The 19,466-nt window shown below is 47.9% G+C and overlaps 1 protein-coding gene across 1 annotated transcript in view; it reads right to left on the bottom strand.

Annotated features, from left to right (window-relative positions):
• Window positions 1–5,850, bottom strand: part of C2H12orf75 (chromosome 2 C12orf75 homolog) — a 67,783-nt gene extending 61,933 nt beyond the window's left edge. Inside the window, exon 1 of the mRNA XM_044277275.1 lies at window positions 5,713–5,850. Coding sequence (XP_044133210.1) covers window positions 5,713–5,743 — 31 coding nt within the window. The 5' untranslated portion in view covers window positions 5,744–5,850. The remainder of the gene's footprint in view (window positions 1–5,712) is intronic.
• Window positions 5,851–19,466: the final 13,616 nt, after the last annotated feature.

Raw genomic sequence — 19,466 nt, forward strand, 5'->3', positions numbered from 1 at the left:
CACTTAAGGGGGTTCTCCGCTTTTGCCATATTGATTTCAGGTTTTATTATCGAGACCCAGACTTCTACCCATTTTCATAAGCATTAACAATATTTAAATTTTAATAATTCATCCAAGGCCTCCTGCACACGACCATTTTTTCCCCCCCGTTTACGGGCCGTTTTTTGCGTTCCGTATACGGAACCATTCATTTCAATGGTTCAGCAAAAAATAAAAATTAATGTACTCCGTATGCATTCCGTTTTTCTGTTCTATTGAAAGATAGAACGTGTCCTATTATTGCCTGCAAATCACGTTCTGTGGCTCCATTCAAGTCAATGGGTCCGCAACAAAAACGGAACACATACGGAACGTACTCCGTATGTCTTCCATAACCGTTTTTGTGGAACCATCTATTAAAAAAGGTTATGCCCAGCCCAATTTTTTCTATGTAATTACTGTAAATGACATACGGAAAAACAGAACCACAACGGAAACAAAAAACAGAACGGATCCGTTAAAAACGGACCGCAAAACACTGAAAAAGCCATACAGCCGTGTGACTTAAGCCATTTTTTAAAACCATCTACTATTCCTGCCATTATCACCTCCTGAGGTAGACTGTTCCATAGATTTACAGTACTAATGTGGATGAAGCCTTAAAGGGGTTGTCCTACGAATTGTTTTTTTGCAGTTTTCAAACCAGCACCTGGATCTGAAAACTCTTGCAATTGCATGCAATTAAAAATGTATCTGTATAGCGCCACCTGCTGTTTGCTATTTTTCCTATATCTTTGTCCGGCTCACTGAGATCGCCACACATGCTTTTTTTAATCCTTCAACTGCCTCCTGAGCTGTGATAGGCAGAGCTGAGACACGCCTCCTGAGCTGCAGCAGAAAAGACACACCTCCTGAGCTGTGATAAGCAGAGCTGAGACACGCCTCCTGAGCTGCAGCAGAAAAGACACACCCTCTGAGCTGTGATAAGCAGAGCTGAGACACACCTCCTGAGCTGCAGCAGAAAAGACACACCTCCTGAGCTGTGATAGGAAGAGCTGAGACACGCCTCCTGAGCTGTAGCAGAAAGGACATGCCCTTTGAGCTGACAGCTTGATATAAATCTAGCAGAAAATTTATGGGGAGATCTCTGGATCCATCTGAGGCACAGGGCTGGTTCTAGCTTTGTTAGAAAGAGATTGCAGTGTAACATCTATTATTTTTTTAAATTAGTCATGGGGTAACCCCTTTAACGCCTCTGCAAACTAAACTTTTTCTTCTCCAGTCGGAAGCAGGGCTCCCTTGTCTTTCACGGGGATTTTACATGGAACAGTTTTTGTTTGTACGGCCCATTTATATAGGTTAATCATGTCCCCCCTTAAGCTGGATTTACACAGGCGGATTGTCGGGAAAGAAGCGTTACTTCCCGACAGTTGGCCCCTCGTTCAGTGAAGGACTGATACATTTACATAGCTATAGCGATCCCTCGTCCTCATACAGAATTATGGCTTCTGAGCAGCAGGTCGCTGTTTAGACCACACAATCTGCTGCCCAGAAACCATGATCGATAGTATCTGCACGAGCAACAGGATCACCCGATGAAAGAACGTTTCCCTTGTTCATCGGGTGATCGGCGACACGTTTACATGGACAGATTGTCGGGACTGACTGTTCGCAGGAACGGTCGTTCACGATAATCTGCCCGATTCTCAGGCTGTGCACCTTAAGATATCTCTTCTCAAGACTAAATGTACCGGTAATTCTTTTAATCGTTCCGCATAAGTATGCATTCATGCACTGCAGATTTTGTTGCAGACATTTCTGCAACTGAAAATCTGTTCCATTCATTTGAATGGGATGGCAAATGTATTTCTGCAAAGTCCACAGCGTGTGAGTGCACCCTAGCTAATACCATCCATGCCCCTTATCAGTTGTGCTGTTCTTGGAAAAGGATGGATGCAAAATGTAGCATGTGAACCTACCCTATATGTAGCATGAGGACCTGCACAGAATTACACAAATTTATGTCTGCGTAGTGTCTGTATTACTTGCACAATCTAACAGACTAAGGCTACTTTAACACTGGCATTTTTGGCTTTCCGGTTGTCAGATCCGTTCAGGGCTCTCACAAGGTCCAAAGCGGATCAGTTTCACCCTAATGCATTCTGAATGGAAAAGGATCCGCTCAGAATGCATCAGTTTGCCTCCGATCAGTCTCCATTCCGCTCTGGAGGAGGACACCAGAACACTGCTTGCAGCGTTTTGGTGTCCGTCTGATGAAACTGAGCCAAACGGATCCGTCCTGGCACACAATGTAAGTCAATGGGGATGGATCCGTTTTCTATGACACAATCTGGCACAATAGAAAGCGGATCCGTCTCCCATTGACTTTCAATGGAGTTCATGACGGATCCGTCTTGGCTACAGATAATATAACCGGATCCGTTCATGACAGATGCATGAGGTTGTATTATTGTAACAGATCCACTTTTGCAGATCCATGATGGATCCACCCAAAACACAAGTGTGAAAGTAGCCTAACAATTTTCAGGAAAACTGGACACTATTATAGTTTTTGACTTCAATACACCCGATAACAGGTCGCACCAATGGTGTCACATGTGGCTTTACCCTTACTGAAGAATTTCCTAATGGTTTTTCTTTGCCCAATCCCCTGCAAAATACACAATTTAAAAAAAATGCTGGCCATTGACTTTTTATAGAAGGTTTTTAATCCGTCCCATTTAAGGGCTATGGGGGCACCTTTCCTGATCGTAAATTTATTTATCAACAAATCAAACTTTAATCTGGCCATAAATCATCCTAAATCAGGGATGCCCAACCTGCGGCCCTCCGGCTGTTGCAAAACTACAACTCCCAGAATGCTTGGACAGCCTACAACATTGCATGGTGGGAGTTGTAGTTTTATAACAGCTGGAGGGCCGCAGGTTGGGCATCACTGGACTAGATAATAGTTCAGGAAAGGAGAGAGGGGAGCTGGAGACCGAGGCGCCAAACAAGCCCTGACGGATTTCACTGTGGATTTCTGCAGCTTGCTATGGTCTGTGAAACACAGAAGCTGCAGAAGCCAAATAAAGTAAAATTTGTAAAGAAACTCTGTTACAAAAAAATACATGCATTTAAGGAGCAGCCGTTCCACACTTACAGTAACTGTCCTGGTATGAACCCTCAATACTCTGGTGACTGTTATTGCTGAAGTGAAAAGGACATTTCTCATGTGTCCATCCATCTATTAGCTAGCATTGATCTCCCTACTGTTGTGTGAACTTCAATTAGGAGTACACATAGATCTACAGAGGGAAGAGAGCTTTTACACCGTGCCAAGAGTCCAATCCTAACATGGTCTAAGGGTATACTCCTGTTCAGGATCTGCCCTAGGCAAATCCAAGATGTGCATTTCAAAGCGTCAGCGGCAGGAATCCAATCATTTCTGGCTCAAATGTGTCGGCAGATTGTAATGCAACACGGTTTTCGGGTTTTCCAGACTTTTAAAAGCCGTCTTGTGGTCATTCATTGAAAGTTATTTCTGCTGCATGTGAATAGGGTAGGACGTACCCTACTAAGGCTACTTTCACACTGGCGTTTTGGCTTTCCATTTCTGAGATCCAAGCGGTCCAAAATGGATCAGTTTTGCCCTAATGCATTCTGAATGGATAAGGATCTGCTCAGAATGCATCAGTTCAGTCTATTCCACTCTGGAGGCGGACACCAAAACACTGCCTGCAGCGTTTTGCTGTCCGCTTGACGATACTGAGCCAAACGGATCCGTCCTGGCACACAATGTAAGTCAATGGGGACGGATCCGTTTTCTCTGACAATAGAAAACTGATCCGTCTCCCATTGACTTTCAATGGAGTTCATGACGGATCCGTCTTGGCTATGTTACAGATAATACAAACGGATCAGTTCATGACGGATGCATGCGGTTGTATTATTGTAACAGATTAACGGATCCGTTTATGCAGATCCATGACGGATCAGCCCAAAACGAGAGTGTGAAAGTAGCCTAACTTGTCAGCGAAAATTGAACCCCCCTCCCAATGCCAATTTCTTAACCTAATCCCTTTGACACAACGAAAGCGCTCATTGCCCATGGCCCTTCCGCTGCCCCCTCTTGCCCCTACCTGGTGCTGCCTGAGGCGATCGCCTCACCTGGCCTCATTGGTGGTGCACCCCTGTAACTTGTAGTGGATGAGTAAAGAGTAGATTTGTCAAATACTGCTTAGAAACTAGATTCGTAAACTCTGCAATCAGGTTATGTCGTTCCGATACAGACACAGCTACATTTCTTCAAACCACGATGTGCTGCCCGGATCCGGAATTGCAGATCCGCACTTCCGGGTCCGCAATTCCGATCCCGAAAAAATAGAACGTCCTATTCTTGTCCGCAATTGCGGACAAGAATAGAACGTCCTATTCTTGTCCGCAATTGCGGACAAGAATAGGCATTTTCTATTAAGTGCCGGCGATGTGCGGTCCGCAAAATGCGGAACGCACATCGCCGATGTCCGTGTTTTGCGGATCCGCAAAACCCACACGGACATGTGAATGGACCCTTAGACAGAATATTTGGAAAGGTAGTAGAAAAGCAGACTTGATTCTGGTCCTGTGAGATATAACATTATCTTGCCGTTCAGCATTATATATAACGCACACACGTATCTAGCACTTACACGGATGTATGATGTAAATGGGCAGTAATCAGCGTGTGAGTACCGTGTCTATCCTCATTTGCCATCTTTAAACACGGCCATAAAAGCACTTTGGCTGCACTTTATGGCACATGCCCTGAAGAGGATCACTTATGTGCTCTCTATGAAGAGGTCTACTTGACGTAATACAAAAGCCCTAGCGCTGATGCAGATATACATACACATTTTCTGGTGTCCTTCATACAGGTCCTTACAAGCCTCCTGATGATGGCCAAGTATGCTCCTCTTTATTCTACTTTTGGATGGTCTCCACTGGTGACCGATGACATCACAAAAATATGAGAAAAACGCATTCCCTCCAGGGACATGGAAAGGATACGACTATAACAGGTCTGACTTCAGGATCCCCATCAATCACTACCACATAATAGCTCTCCGGCAAGAAGAGTGTCGCTCCGGATAACCCTCCATACCGCCATCGTGCCCCATCCTAACCCCTTTCCTGCCCCATCCTACATACTGACATACAGCACAGAAATAATTATACTAGCTGGTTCAGATTGTCCTATGAATCCTGCAAAGGTATTTTCAGGATTTCATGCAAACTCCAGATAGAAAAATACAGAGAACAGATGTGCAGTGAACTGGGAATATACAGCATAACCATCAGGACAACCCATGGTGACATGGCGGTGATCAGCGGGGTCCCACTGGCAGCTTCAGTGGGGAGATCAGATAAGGGAGCACCACATGGTGTTAATGAAAATCAGCGGCATCCATCTACTTAGTAAACACCGCCTGCCACCCATTACCCGCTATATATCCTAACAGGTGAAATAAAATAGTAGTCCAATGAGATCTATAGCATCAAATGGTAAATGAAGTCTTCTACAATAGCCAGCATTCTAGCCAAATGTCCCATATGCAAAACCTACCTGGCTTGGTACGTTTGTGCAGATTTAACGCCCAGTGTGTACAATGCACAATGGTGGTATTATATGCTCCATACATAAGAGGGCAGACACTATGGCACAGCCGGCAGCATTACTCCCAATGGTCTTACCTCCCGCAGACGACGAGTTGCTGCAGCCCATGCCGGCGGGTACACGGTCAGGCTGCTGTCACGGGAGAGCCGGGCGCTGGAAGCTTTTACTACAGGGGCGGGGACTGCCGGAGCGGACGAGCAGCGAGTGACGGGAGAGACAGGGAGCAGGACTCTACTGCACTAACTGCAGCCCACGTGACTGGCATCACACCGCCGTCCAATCACAGCCCGGGAATTCAACCTTACTGCATTCTAATTGGCCCAGCCCCATAGGGCGGGAGTCAAAAAGGGAGCAAGTCTGCCTCCATGCTTGAAGTGCTCTGCCTGGAAAGTTGGTAGTGTGGTGACAGAGAGACAGTGCGGCTCGTGCTGCGGGAGGAGACCGCGACCTTGTGAAGTCCTTGGCCGCTACAATACATACCGCATGCCCCTCTCGGCTCGCACATAGGATGCGCTGGCCCCGCCCCCGCTGCTCCTCCTGGGTGTGAGCTCCGTGGTGGGCCGGGCAGGTGTAGCAGAGGCGGCTGCACGGGCTCTTCGTCCCCACACCGCTACACTCCCCTTATTACTGTACACCTGCCACCTATACACCTCTATTATGTATTATTTTATTTTTGTCTCCCCCCTCCCCATTTTTCCGGACCATGGAGGATGCAGCAGATCTCTCCAATTCATAGAGCAGGGAGATTGCAGGGACGTGAGAAACAGTGGCTGCTCTCTCCCAGTACTGAAGGGGCATTCATATTATTATTTATTTATTTATTTTTTGTAGTCCTTGCTTTGTAGCATCTTAGCGGGCACAGCATGGCTTTAATGTAGAGCATCCAGACAAACCCACCTCTAGAAGAGAGCTGCTGCATTCCACCCATCTGGGCACAGCACCCTTCCAGGCTAGAGGAAAGCTGCATGTATGTGATCGGAGAGTTCACCATCCATGGCGAGCCTCTGGTTACACTGAAGTTATGTGATTGATAGAGCCTGTATGTAACCAGGTAGTCTCCGGTGGTGGTTACTCATCGATTGTGCAGCATTCACACCACGTTGTCCACAAACACCGCCCGGGCCCTATTGTAGAGCTGCCTTTTCTACTCTGCACAAAGTTACAAAGATAGGACACGTTCTATAATGTGCGGATAGCACCAGGGCCGGACTGGGATACAGAGAAAATTCCTTGGCAGGTGTAGGCGTGTAGCTGACTGCCACACGGCTGGCCGTGCAGACAGCGAGGAGGCTCCTTGGCAGGTGTAGGCTTGTAGCTGACTGCCACACGGCTGGCCGTGCAGACAGCGAGGAGGCTCCTTGGCAGATGTAGGCATGTAGCTGACTGCCACACGGCTGGCCGTGCAGACAGCGAGGAGGCTCCTTGGCAGGTGTAGGCGTGTAGCTGACTGCCACACAGCTGGCCGTGCAGACAGCGAGGAGGCTCCTTGGCAGGTGTAGGCTTGTAGCTGACTGCCACACGGCTGGCCGTGCAGACAGCGAGGAGGCTCCTTGGCAGGTGTAGGCGTGTAGCTGACTGCCACACTGCTGGCCGTGCAGACAGCGAGGAGGCTCCTTGGCAGGTGTAGGCGTGTAGCTGACTGCCACACGGCTGGCCGTGCAGACAGCGAGGAGGCTCCTTGGCCGGTGTAGGCGTGTAGCTGACTGCCACACGGCTGGCCGTGCAGACAGCGAGGAGGCTCCTTGGCCGGTGTAGGCGTGTAGCTGACTGCCACACAGCTGGCCGTGCAGACAGCGAGGAGGCTCCTTGGCAGGTGTAGGCTTGTAGCTGACTGCCACACGGCTGGCCGTGCAGACAGCGAGGAGGCTCCTTGGCAGATGTAGGCATGTAGCTGACTGCCACACGGCTGGCCGTGCAGACAGCGAGGAGGCTCCTTGGCAGGTGTAGGCGTGTAGCTGACTGCCACACAGCTGGCCGTGCAGACAGCGAGGAGGCTCCTTGGCAGGTGTAGGCTTGTAGCTGACTGCCACACGGCTGGCCGTGCAGACAGCGAGGAGGCTCCTTGGCAGATGTAGGCATGTAGCTGACTGCCACACGGCTGGCCGTGCAGACAGCGAGGAGGCTCCTTGGCAGGTGTAGGCGTGTAGCTGACTGCCACACGGCTGGCCGTGCAGACAGCGAGGAGGCTCCTTGGCCGGTGTAGGCGTGTAGCTGACTGCCACACGGCTGGCCGTGCAGACAGCGAGGAGGCTCCTTGGCCGGTGTAGGCGTGTAGCTGACTGCCACACAGCTGGCCGTGCAGACAGCGAGGAGGCTCCTTGGCCGGTGTAGCTACTAGATGACTGCCACACGGCTGGCCGTGCAGACAGCGAGGAGGCTCCTTGGCAGGTGTAGGCTTGTAGCTGACTGCCACACGGCTGGCCGTGCAGACAGCGAGGAGGCTCCTTGGCAGATGTAGGCATGTAGCTGACTGCCACACGGCTGGCCGTGCAGACAGCGAGGAGGCTCCTTGGCAGGTGTAGGCGTGTAGCTGACTGCCACACGGCTGGCCGTGCAGACAGCGAGGAGGCTCCTTGGCCGGTGTAGGCGTGTAGCTGACTGCCACACGGCTGGCCGTGCAGACAGCGAGGAGGCTCCTTGGCCGGTGTAGGCGTGTAGCTGACTGCCACACAGCTGGCCGTGCAGACAGCGAGGAGGCTCCTTGGCCGGTGTAGCTACTAGATGACTGCCACACGGCTGGCCGTGCAGACAGCGAGGAGGCTCCTTGGCAGGTGTAGGCGTGTAGCTGACTGCCACACGGCTGGCCGTGCAGACAGCAAGGAGGCTCCTTGGCAGATGTAGGCGTGTAGCTGACTGCCACACGGCTGGCCGTGCAGACAGCGAGGAGGCTCCTTGGCAGGTGTAGGGATGTAGCTGACTGCCACACGGCTGGCCGTGCAGACAGCGAGGAGGCTCCTTGGCCCGTGTAGCTACTAGCTGACTGCCACACGGCTGGCCGTGCAGACAGCGAGGAGGCTCCTTGGCCCGTGTAGCTACTAGCTGACTGCCACACGGCTGGCCGTGCAGACAGCGAGGAGGCTCCTTGGCAGGTGTAGGCGTGTAGCTGACTGCCACACGGCTGGCCGTGCAGACAGCGAGGAGGCTCCTTGGCAGGTGTAGGCGTGTAGCTGACTGCCACACTGCTGGCCGTGCAGACAGCGAGGAGGCTCCTTGGCAGGTGTAGGCGTGTAGCTGACTGCCACACGGCTGGCCGTGCAGACAGCGAGGAGGCTCCTTGGCAGGTGTAGCTACTAGCTGACTGCCACACGGCTGGCCGTGCAGACAGCGAGGAGGCTCCTTGGCCCGTGTAGCTACTAGATGACTGCCACACGGCTCGGCGGTGCAGACAGCAAGGAGGCTCCTTGGCAGGTGTAGGCGTGTAGCTGACTGCCACACGGCTGGCCGTGCAGACAGCGAGGAGGCTCCTTGGCCCGTGTAGCTACTAGATGACTGCCACACGGCTCGGCGGTGCAGACAGCAAGGAGGCTCCTTGGCAGGTGTAGGTGTGTAGCTGACTGCCACACGGCTGGCCGTGCAGACAGCGAGGAGGCTCCTTGGCAGGTGTAGCTACTAGCTGACTGCCACACGGCTGGCCGTGCAGACAGCGAGGAGGCTCCTTGGCCCGTGTAGCTACTAGATGACTGCCACACGGCTCGGCGGTGCAGACAGCAAGGAGGCTCCTTGGCAGGTGTAGGCGTGTAGCTGACTGCGACACGGCTGGCCGTGCAGACAGCGAGGAGGCTCCTTGGCCCGTGTAGCTACTAGATGACTGCCACACGGCTCGGCGGTGCAGACAGCAAGGAGGCTCCTTGGCAGGTGTAGGTGTGTAGCTGACTGCCACACGGCTGGCCGTGCAGACAGCAAGGAGGCTCCTTGGCAGGTGTAGGCGTGTAGCTGACTGCCACACGGCTGGCCGTGCAGACAGCGAGGAGGCTCATTGGCAGGTGTAGCTGCTGCTCCAGGCCGTCCAGTGCTTGAAGAGCCAGTAGAATCAGCACTTAGCCCACTAGGCAAAAGGTTAGCACATATCCTACTTACAGGATGACTATATATCGGAGTATAAATTATATATGGACTTATATATAAGGAATTATATATTTCATCCATCCTGAGCCGCCACCTCCGACACTGCTCCAATGCTCGCTGCGGGAATCCAAGATGGTGCCGGCCCGTGTGCACTCCGCATCACAAATGCAGCCTCATTCACTTGAATGGGTCCGCAATCACGGAGATGCAGAACAGAAGCACTGATCGGAACCTCTTGGAAGCACTACGGAGTACTTCCGTGGTGTTTCTGCCTGTGCCTCCGCACCGCAAAAAAATAGAACTTGTTCCATTTTTTTGCGGTGCGGACGGATCACGGACCCTTTTTAAGTGGAATGGGTCTCGATCTGTCCCGGCCGCCGCATGGATGTTGCCCATGCATTGGGGACCGCAAATGCACGGAGCAGATGCACAACGTTTGTGTGCAAGAGGCCTAAAAAAGTGGTGAAATTTGTAGTTATTTCAATGCAATCTGATGCAACTAGGGTTTCCAAACTTTTTTCTGACTTGCTGAACAAGGGGGTGGGATTTTGTGGGATGGAAGATACTTCATATGAAAGGGGACAGGACTTAAAGGGGTTCTGCACTTTCATTTAACTGATGATCTATCCTCTGGATAGGTCATCAGCTTCTGATCGGCAGGGGTCCGACACCCGGGACCCCCGCCGATCAGCTGTTTGAGAAGGCAGCGGCGCTCCAGCAGCACTGCGGCCTTCTCACTGTTTGCCGCCGGCCCACTGACGTCACGACTAGTATCTACTAGCGTGGGCGGAGCTAAGCTCTGTTCACTTGAATGGAGCTTAGCCGCTCCCATGCTAGTTGATACTAGCCGTGACGACACTGGGCCGGCGGTAAACAGTGAGAAGGCTGCAGCGCTGCTGCCTTCTCAAACAGGATAGATCATCCGTTAAACGAAAGTGCAGAACCCCTTTAAGGAGTCCTGTATATTCAAACAATTTAATTTAAATATTAAATAGATAATGGTGTAAGTTACACATTTCTAAATCACTTTGTTTTAAAAATCTGCCTGCATCCACCTGGAAAAAAAGCTGTGAAGTACTGGCCACTAGGGGTCTCACTTCCACCTAAATTCCAGTCCACTGCCTGTTAGGCCAGATCTGTCCCTGGTAAAAGAGACAGAGAAGACAGAGACATTAGGGAAGCCCAAAAAAGACCTGTTCATTCATAGTTATGACTGTACAAAGAAGCAGAGCCATTATGCAAACTTTATGCAAACTTTTTTGAAAACTCAGATAGACTTTATGTATACAAAATTGTACCACAATTCTGGCATAAAATTCTATCTCAAAGTCAACCAATAGAGTCTATCCCTGCACCGCAATTATCATTAAGCCCCTATGATAAATCTGGTGCAGGTCTACATAGCCTGTCTAAGTGTACTCCATCTGCAGCATAGTTGCTGTCCCTGATTTTCAGAGATATTCCCAGCAAATTTGGACTGTCCCAAGCCAGAAATGTGCGGGACTAACAATAACTCGACCTGTAAATGGGCGTCTCTGGATGGAGTCAGGGCATTTCCAGGGGCAAGGTTTTGGATGCCCCGATTTTACCAACCTAAACGTTGGTAAGTACGCTGCAGGCTTAGTAAATTTGCACCTGGGAGTTTGGTGTGCTTGCTACATTGATGTTTGACCAGTTGTAGCCACCACTCACATGTCACACAGATGAGTGAAAAGCGGAATATAGAGTTGCTAGATGACCATACATTTTTCATATTATTATGGATCTTTTTGTGACTTATTCACAGAAATGCAAACGGTCATGTCTTGATACACTGGCGATGATTGTCACAGTTTAGTAGTCGTCAGTGTACTAAAAGAAAATCCTATGATAAATAGTGAGCCCTATAGTCATTTGTCTTATTCAGACTTTGAGGTTCAGAGGTACATTCTCCCTTCTTTCTAACATGAAAATGCTTCTCACAATGTTAGGCATTGACTAAAAACGGAACAAAATTGTAAATGATTCCCTGCTTTCAACAAAAATGAATACTTCTCTCTCATCCCGCAAGGTTGTAAGGGGTCAGACATCACAGACAGGATCTTTTTGGCCCTGAGTACTATGAATGACTCCTCATTCTAGACCGGTGGAAGGAAGCAGACAGACACAGATCTACGGCTACATTCACATGAACGTATTTTGTTTCCGTGTCCATTCCATTCTTTCGGCGGATTGGATGAAGACCCATTCATTTCAAAGGGTCCTCAAAAAATGCGGACAGCAGGTTTTTTTCTCCCAGGCTGTGAGCTGTGCACTGCGATTGGCCAGCGCTGCAGCCTAGGAGAAGGAGACGCCCACAGGACAACGGAAGACCCGCCTGCTATAACTTAAGGAGCAAAGGTACCGGAGCCTATAACGGGAGAACAGAACGGCGCCTGGGGATAATAGTAAGTGCAGTGAGATCCGCGGGCGCCGCTCTATATGGCAGCATACTCAGTTCACATAGTTTATACAAGTGAAAGGTCCTCTTTAACTGTTGTAGCTAATCTGTTGCTGTATCTGCCAAATGTCTGATGAGCGAAGGGTTTGAAGAGTAAAAAGCAGCCATTTAACATAAGAATTCGTAGAACAATAGCCACATTGTCTCTTGGGGAATTTAAAATGTCTCAATATTCAATTCTGAGATATAGCATGAAAGGGTGTTATTGTGATTTCTGTGTTCCAAGGCACTGACCTTGATGGAGAAGTTACTTGTAAATTCTTGCAATTTTTTTAAAACTTAAAATGGAACATTGAAAACTCACAAGGTAAAATATCTGCTACACTTAGGTGTGCAAATAATCTCTCCTCCAGAAGAAAAAAACTGTCTCTTCAATGTCAGCTAGTTTTTCCAGGGAACATTGTCAGATTCTCTATGCCACTCTGTGCCACAGCAAAAAACAGTACTCACTAAGAGCTCTATCAAAAGCCTTACCCAGCCAAGCAGCGCCCTTCTATGGAATGATTAAGGATAAATTCCTGAATGGGTCATATATTGACTTACAGGATGACTATCTGTAGATGGTATGGGAAATTTTCTTCCTTTTGGAGGAGAACTAATTTGCATACTGTGGGGTTTTGCTCTGGTAGACAGGATTAGCGGACGCAGTATAGAGGCAACAACAAATTCTTTGGATCCAACGGTTCAGTATTTTATTCACACTTTAGGCAAGTGACAAAACAAGCAGTCATAATCAAGCAAAAAGTCACCTTGCGATGTTGGTGGTAATTCACACCATGCGGCAATTCAAAGAGTCCTTGACCATAGCAGCACCAACCTGTTTTCACGCCAAACAGGTAGCAAGCCTTCATCCACACACAAGGCGTCCAGATCTCAAAACAGAGACATGGCTTCTGAGCCCAGCTGCATATTTAAGGACAGCAAGGTGCTGCCAAAACCCGGACCGGCATTTAGAATTAGGTCCGGGACTTCCGGTTCTGGCGCTGGGATGCGAGCAGTGGAGTGAAGGAGCTCCGACACTCGCCCACCTGCAAACAGCTCTCATTTCCCCTATAGCGACCGGAGGGGATAATAATCGAGTGACCGGGACCCCTGACTTACCGCAGTATTCCTTCCATGGATCGGTATCTCCTGCGCAGCGGTAGTCAGAGCCTCACTTCCAACAACAGTGCAGGAGAAGCGCTGGGCAAGATGGCGGATGTGCGCTCTCCCTTACCGGAGCCAGTGCTGGAGACACAGGAAAGAGGTGAGTCATTCGGTGCCTTCTGCTCCCCCTAATATAGATTATAAATCTCTAGCCATTGAAGTGGCCACACACCTGGCTCCAGATATTAGGGAGACCCTAACAAAAACGCTGTCAGCCTCATTACAACAACTACATGAGGCCATTGTGCAGCATGATGTGAAAATAGAGGAACTGGAGCATAGGACTCTATCTCTGGAGACAGACAATGCCAAGTACACTCATAAAATAAACAAACTGACCAAACAAAATGATGTACTGTGGGACCGAGTGGAAGACTTAGAAAACCATTCAAGGCGAAACAATTTACGCCTCCTGGGCCTCCCTGAGTCTATTAAACCGCAGGCTTTAAAAGGTCTGTGTGAACTGGACCTCCCGCGGGCACTGGGACTTGAAGGGTGCCATAAGGTGGAGCGGGCTCATAGGATTGGACCCATGCCTGAGTCCCGTTCGAGAAAACCTAATGAGCCGTCTAGTGATGCTCAGAGACCACGCCAGGTGATAATGAAGTTGCTAGACTATGGGGACAAGAAGGCGATCCTTAAAGCATTCAGAATCAGGAAGGGCCCACTAAAGCTCTTAGGCTATGACGTCCTACTATTTGCAGATTATTAATCGGCGGTGGCGAAGAAAAGGAGAGAGTTCAGTCATGTCTGTTCTATGCTACATAAGAGGCAAATAAAATTCTAGCTTATGTACCCTGCTAAACTCTGGGTCACCCACGCAGATGGCTCTACTATTATCTTCCATGAACCGTCGGCAGCGGAGGAGATGATGGACTCACTGCAAAATCGAAGGCATGCAGGACGCTCGGAGCAGACAAGGAGAACCGTTCACCATGCCATGATGGGCCTAAAGGGGAGCGTCGCAGACATGAGTCCAGCCAAGACAAAGTCCGTGGAACTGGGACTGGGCGTAAAAGATCTCCCATGGGAGGCGACTCCTCGGACCCGAGGAGATGACTGATTAGTATATAGCAGATACCAGTGTCTGGCACGAATATCCCTTCTCCATCATAGGAATAATTAGAATGATGTCCACAGGATAGATAGTTCCAATCTGCCGTCCTAGGAGACGGAGAGCCCGATGATACTGTTAGCTGACTTTGCTAGGAGTTTTGTGTTCTTATTCATACGCGGTTGAATTGTTATGGTTGTTGCCCATTTCCTTGAGGGGTTCTGGGTATCTCAGTTTCAAAGTTAAAGCTCAGAAAGGTGGACGAGGGTCGCAACCCAGAAAAAAGGAAGTTCTGTTTAAGAGATTTAAGTTAGTTGCTGCTCTAACTTAAGGGGAAAGTATTTTGAGTGGGTAGGGCAGGAAGGGTTATCCTAGGGGTAGGGAATAATATTTACAGTATTTTTACCTCTCTGATTGTAATAAGAAATTGAGTTGCTAGTGTGTGTGTGTTAAGAAATGCAATATGAAAATAGTCTCATGGAATGTCAAGGACCTTAGATCACCCCATAAAAGGGGGATGATCCTCCGACATCTCAAAAAGCTCAAACCTGATGTTGCTCTCCTGCAGGAAACCCACCTGGGGGAGAATGATTTTGCTAGGATGAAGAAGATGTGGGTGGATACAGTAATAGTATCTCCGGCAAACCACAGGAAGGCGGGGGTACTAATTTTGATTAATAAGCAACTGAACTGTACTATTGTACAGCAATCTATGGATACACAGGGTAGGTGGGCACAGGTACTTTTACAAATTCAAGACACACAGTACAGCATTTATAACATATATGGTCCAAACTCCAACAATGGTCTTTTTTTCAGAGACCTGGAGAAGTTTTTGCTAGGTGACACATGTATAAACAAAATTATTGGAGGTGACTTTAACTCTGTGGTTAAAGGGGTGGAGGATCGGAGACGAGTAGGTGACAGAGTGGGGGGGGGGGGGCCTCAGGATAAGGTTCTACAGCCGTTGATGAGGGGCACTGGACTGATAGATCCATGGCGCCAACTTCACCCGGATGACTGGAGCTTCATGTTTTACTCGACCCCCGCAATCTTCCTGGTCTAGAATTGACTATATAGTTCTACCTCACTTCCTGATGCACAGGGTGGAACTGGCGAAGATTGGGGACATTGTAATTTCTGACCATGCACCAGTTTCTCTGATCCTTATGGATACATATCCAAAGGGGCCAGACTATATTTGGCGTTTTCCCTCCCACTTGTGCTTAAGGGAGGAGTTTGTAGAAAAACTTTATATATGGTGTGAGGAATACAAGGCTGATAATGAAGCTCATGTGAGTACCCCAGACTTGTTCTGAAACGCATATAAGGCTGTGATGTGAGGGAAAATAATGGGTTATATGAATGGTATCAAGAGGAAGGCCCAGCTCTCTTTCAATCAAGCAAGTCTAAAAGTTAGAGAGGCTTATCTTGCTTATACTGATAACCCGTCTGCGATTAATAAAAAAGAGATGGGCTGAACGTCAGATATTTGAGAATTGTTTGAAGGACAGAGTCATTGAGGCTTACTGAAATGGAAACCAGGTTGTACAGACGTGGACAAAATTGTTGGTACCCTTTGGTCAATGAAAGAAAAAGTCACAATGGTCACAGAAATAACTTTAATCTGACAAAAGTAATAATAAATTAAAATTCTATAAATGTTAACCAATGAAAGTCAGACATTGTTTTTCAACCATGCTTCAACAGAATTATGTAAAAAAATAAACTCATGAAACAGGCATGGACAAAAATGATGGTACCCCTAGAAAACACAGAACATAATGTGACCAAAGGGACATGTTAATTCAAGGTGTGTCCACTAATTAGCATCACAGGTGTCTACAACCTTGTAATCAGCCATTGGGCCCATATATATGGCTCCAGGTAATCACTGTGTTGTTTGGTGATATGGTGTGTACCACACTCGACATGGACCAGAGGAAGCAAAGGAAAGAGCTGTCTCAAGAGATCAGAAAGAAAATTATAGACAAGCATGTTAAAGGTAAAGGCTATAAGACCATCTCCAAGCAACTAGATGTTCCTGTGAGTACAGTTGCACATATTATTCATAAGTTTAAGATCCATGGGACTGTAGCCAACCTCCCTGGACGTGGCCGCAGGAGGAAAATTGATGACAAATCTAAGAGACGGATAATCCGAATGGTAACAAAAGAGCCTAGAAAGACTTCTAAAGAGATTCAAGGTGAACTTCATGCTCAAGGAACATCAGTGTCAGATCGCACCATCCGTCGTTGTTTGAGCCAAAGTGGACTACATGGGAGACGACCAAGGAGGACACCATTGTTGAAAACGAATCATAAAAAAGCAAGACTGGAATATGCCAAACTACATGTTGACAAGCCACAAAGCTTCTGGGAGAATGTCCTGTGGACAGATGAGACAAAAATCGAAGTTTTTGCCAAGGCACATCAGCTGTATGTTCACAGACGAAAAAATGAAGCATATCAAGAAAAGAACACTGTCCCTACTGTGAAACATGGAGGAGGCTCTGTTATGTTCTGGGGCTGCTTTGCTGCGTCTGGCACAGGGTGTCTTGAATCTGTGCAGGGTACAATGAAATCTCAAGACTATCAAGGAATTCTAGAGAGAAATGTACTAGCCAGTGTCAGAAAGCTTGGTCTCAGTCGCAGGTCATGGGTCTTGCAACAGGACAATGACCCAAAACACACCGCTAAAAACACCCAAGAATGGCTAAGAGGAAAAAATTGGACTATTCTAAAGTGGCCTTCTATGAGCCCTGACCTCAATCCTATTGAGCATCTTTGGAAGGAGCTGAAACATGCAGTCTGGAAAAGGCACCCTTCAAACCGGACACAACTGGAGCAGTTTGCTCATGAGGAGTGGGCCAAAATACCTGCTGAGAGGTGCAGATGTCTCATTGACAGTTACAGGAAGCGTTTGATTGCAGTGATTGCCTCAAAAGGTTGCGCAACAAAATATTAAGTTAGGGGTACCATCATTTTTGTCCATGCCTGTTTCATGAGTTTATTTTTTTACATAATTCTGTTGAAGCATGGTTGAAAAACAATGTCTGACTTTCATTGGTTAACATTTATAGAATTTTAATTTATTATTACTTTTGTCAGATTAAAGTTATTTCTGTGACCATTGTGACTTTTTCTTTCATTGACCAAAGGGTACCAACAATTTTGTCCACGTCTGTATAAATATGGAAATAAGTCTGGGAAATTACTGGCTAATCTAGCGAAAGCAAACTACAAACTACTGTACTGTAGTTTGTATTCTGAATTTTTGGAGGTGTAGAAACTCCTAGTCTGAATGTGCCTTTATTTGCATCCACAGGCAGCATTCTGGTGCACATGTGAGGCCCGGGCTATATCAGTAAGTCTTGGGTGGGGCTCAGAGCTCTCTGCCTCCTCCCACTGTATGCATGGTCACATGCTGGAGGTTACTGGGAGATTGCTTTGAGATTCGGACCTTGCGCACCTGTAATTCACCCACTGTCTCCTGGTATTGCCCATACGGCCCAGGTAGGTTTAGCGTTAGGTTCCCGAGCTACTTCAGAAACCTTGGCGTGGTGTTCGGGCTCAGACATGTCCTCCAAGCAGGATATGTTGGCTAATTCTTAATTTTACATCAGTATGAGGGTTAGTAAGACCGCATAGTGCACCTGTCTCTGTTTTTGTTATGTTATTTTAATCTAGCGAAAGGGATGAGATCTTCCCAGCATATCGCAAGTTTGAGGGATCCTAAGGGTAACATAACTCATGATCCAGCGAAAATTAACTCTACGGTGGGAATGTACTACGAAGCCCTATATAAAGACGAGGTGCAATGTGATATGTCGGGATCTCTCCTCTCCAAGGTCAAATTACCTAGACTTACAGACGAACAACTCCAAAATTTAAATTCAGAGATTTTCTTACAAGAACTGCAGGGAACTATTAAGCACTTAGGTAATTCTAAGGCACCAGGGCCAGACGGATTTACCGGGGAATACTATAAGGCACTAATAACCCAGATTTCGCCAGTTATTGTTGAACTGTTTAACGGAGTCTTTCAAGGACGAATGGCATTAGACAATGAAAACATGTCCTATATTAAACCACTGTCCAAGCCGGGGAAGGATCCCTTGCTTCCAGGGTCTTATAGGCCCATATCCCTGATAAATGTTGATGCCAAGCTTTTGGCTAAGATCGTAGCAGATTGTCTAGCCAAAATAATGCCCCAACTGATAGGGAAGGAACAAGTGGGATTTGTCCAGGGTAGGTCTGCAGTGACGAACATTAGGACAGTTTTAACAGTTCTGGACAGGGTGCATAATTTGCCCATGAGGGGGGAGTTCCCAGCCATGCTCACCTTGGACGCTGAGAAAGCGTTTGATAATGTCCGTCGGACATGGCTGGGAGCGGTACTGGACAGGATGGGGTTCTCTGGGGCTTTCAGGACTTACTTATCCCAGATGTACCAAAACCCGAAGGCAAGAGTATATACCGAAGGTTTTTTATCAAAACCCTTTAATCTCCAGAAGGGGACGCGCCAGGGCTGCCCCTTATCGCCCCTTTTGTTTAATTTAGCACTAGAACCATTAGCTAGGGAATTGTGTAGCTCTAAATGTGTTCGAGGGGATTAGAGTTGGGGAAGCTCAGGTGAAGGCAGCATTATTCGCAGACTATGTAATTTCCAAAAGACCATCTGGGGAAAGTGATGGAACTGCTGAAGGAATTCTGAAAATATTCCGGTTATTCGATTAATATATCCAAATGTGAATTGTTACCATTAACTCAGGGCAACGAAGGGTCTTATGTTAGATCCCTGGGGCTTGGGATTACTAGAGCCTCATCACAAATCACATATCTAGGGATCAAAATAGGAAGATCTCCCCACTCTATTTACCAGCTAAATTACCCTACATTGATAACAAAGATAAAAAGTGATTTAGAGAGGTGGTAAAACCTGCCCCTTTCTCTGGGGCGTTGCCATCTGATTAAAATGATGGGGGCGGTGAAGCTGATGTACCCTCTCCAAACTATTCCATTGCTTTTACGCCATGCAGATGTGATGGAACTAGAGAAAAAATGTGTCCGTTTTCTTGGGGGGGG

The sequence above is a fragment of the Bufo gargarizans genome, chromosome 2 (genome assembly GCF_014858855.1).
Source record: "Bufo gargarizans isolate SCDJY-AF-19 chromosome 2, ASM1485885v1, whole genome shotgun sequence".
In the NCBI taxonomy this organism is placed as follows: Eukaryota; Metazoa; Chordata; class Amphibia; order Anura; family Bufonidae; genus Bufo; species Bufo gargarizans.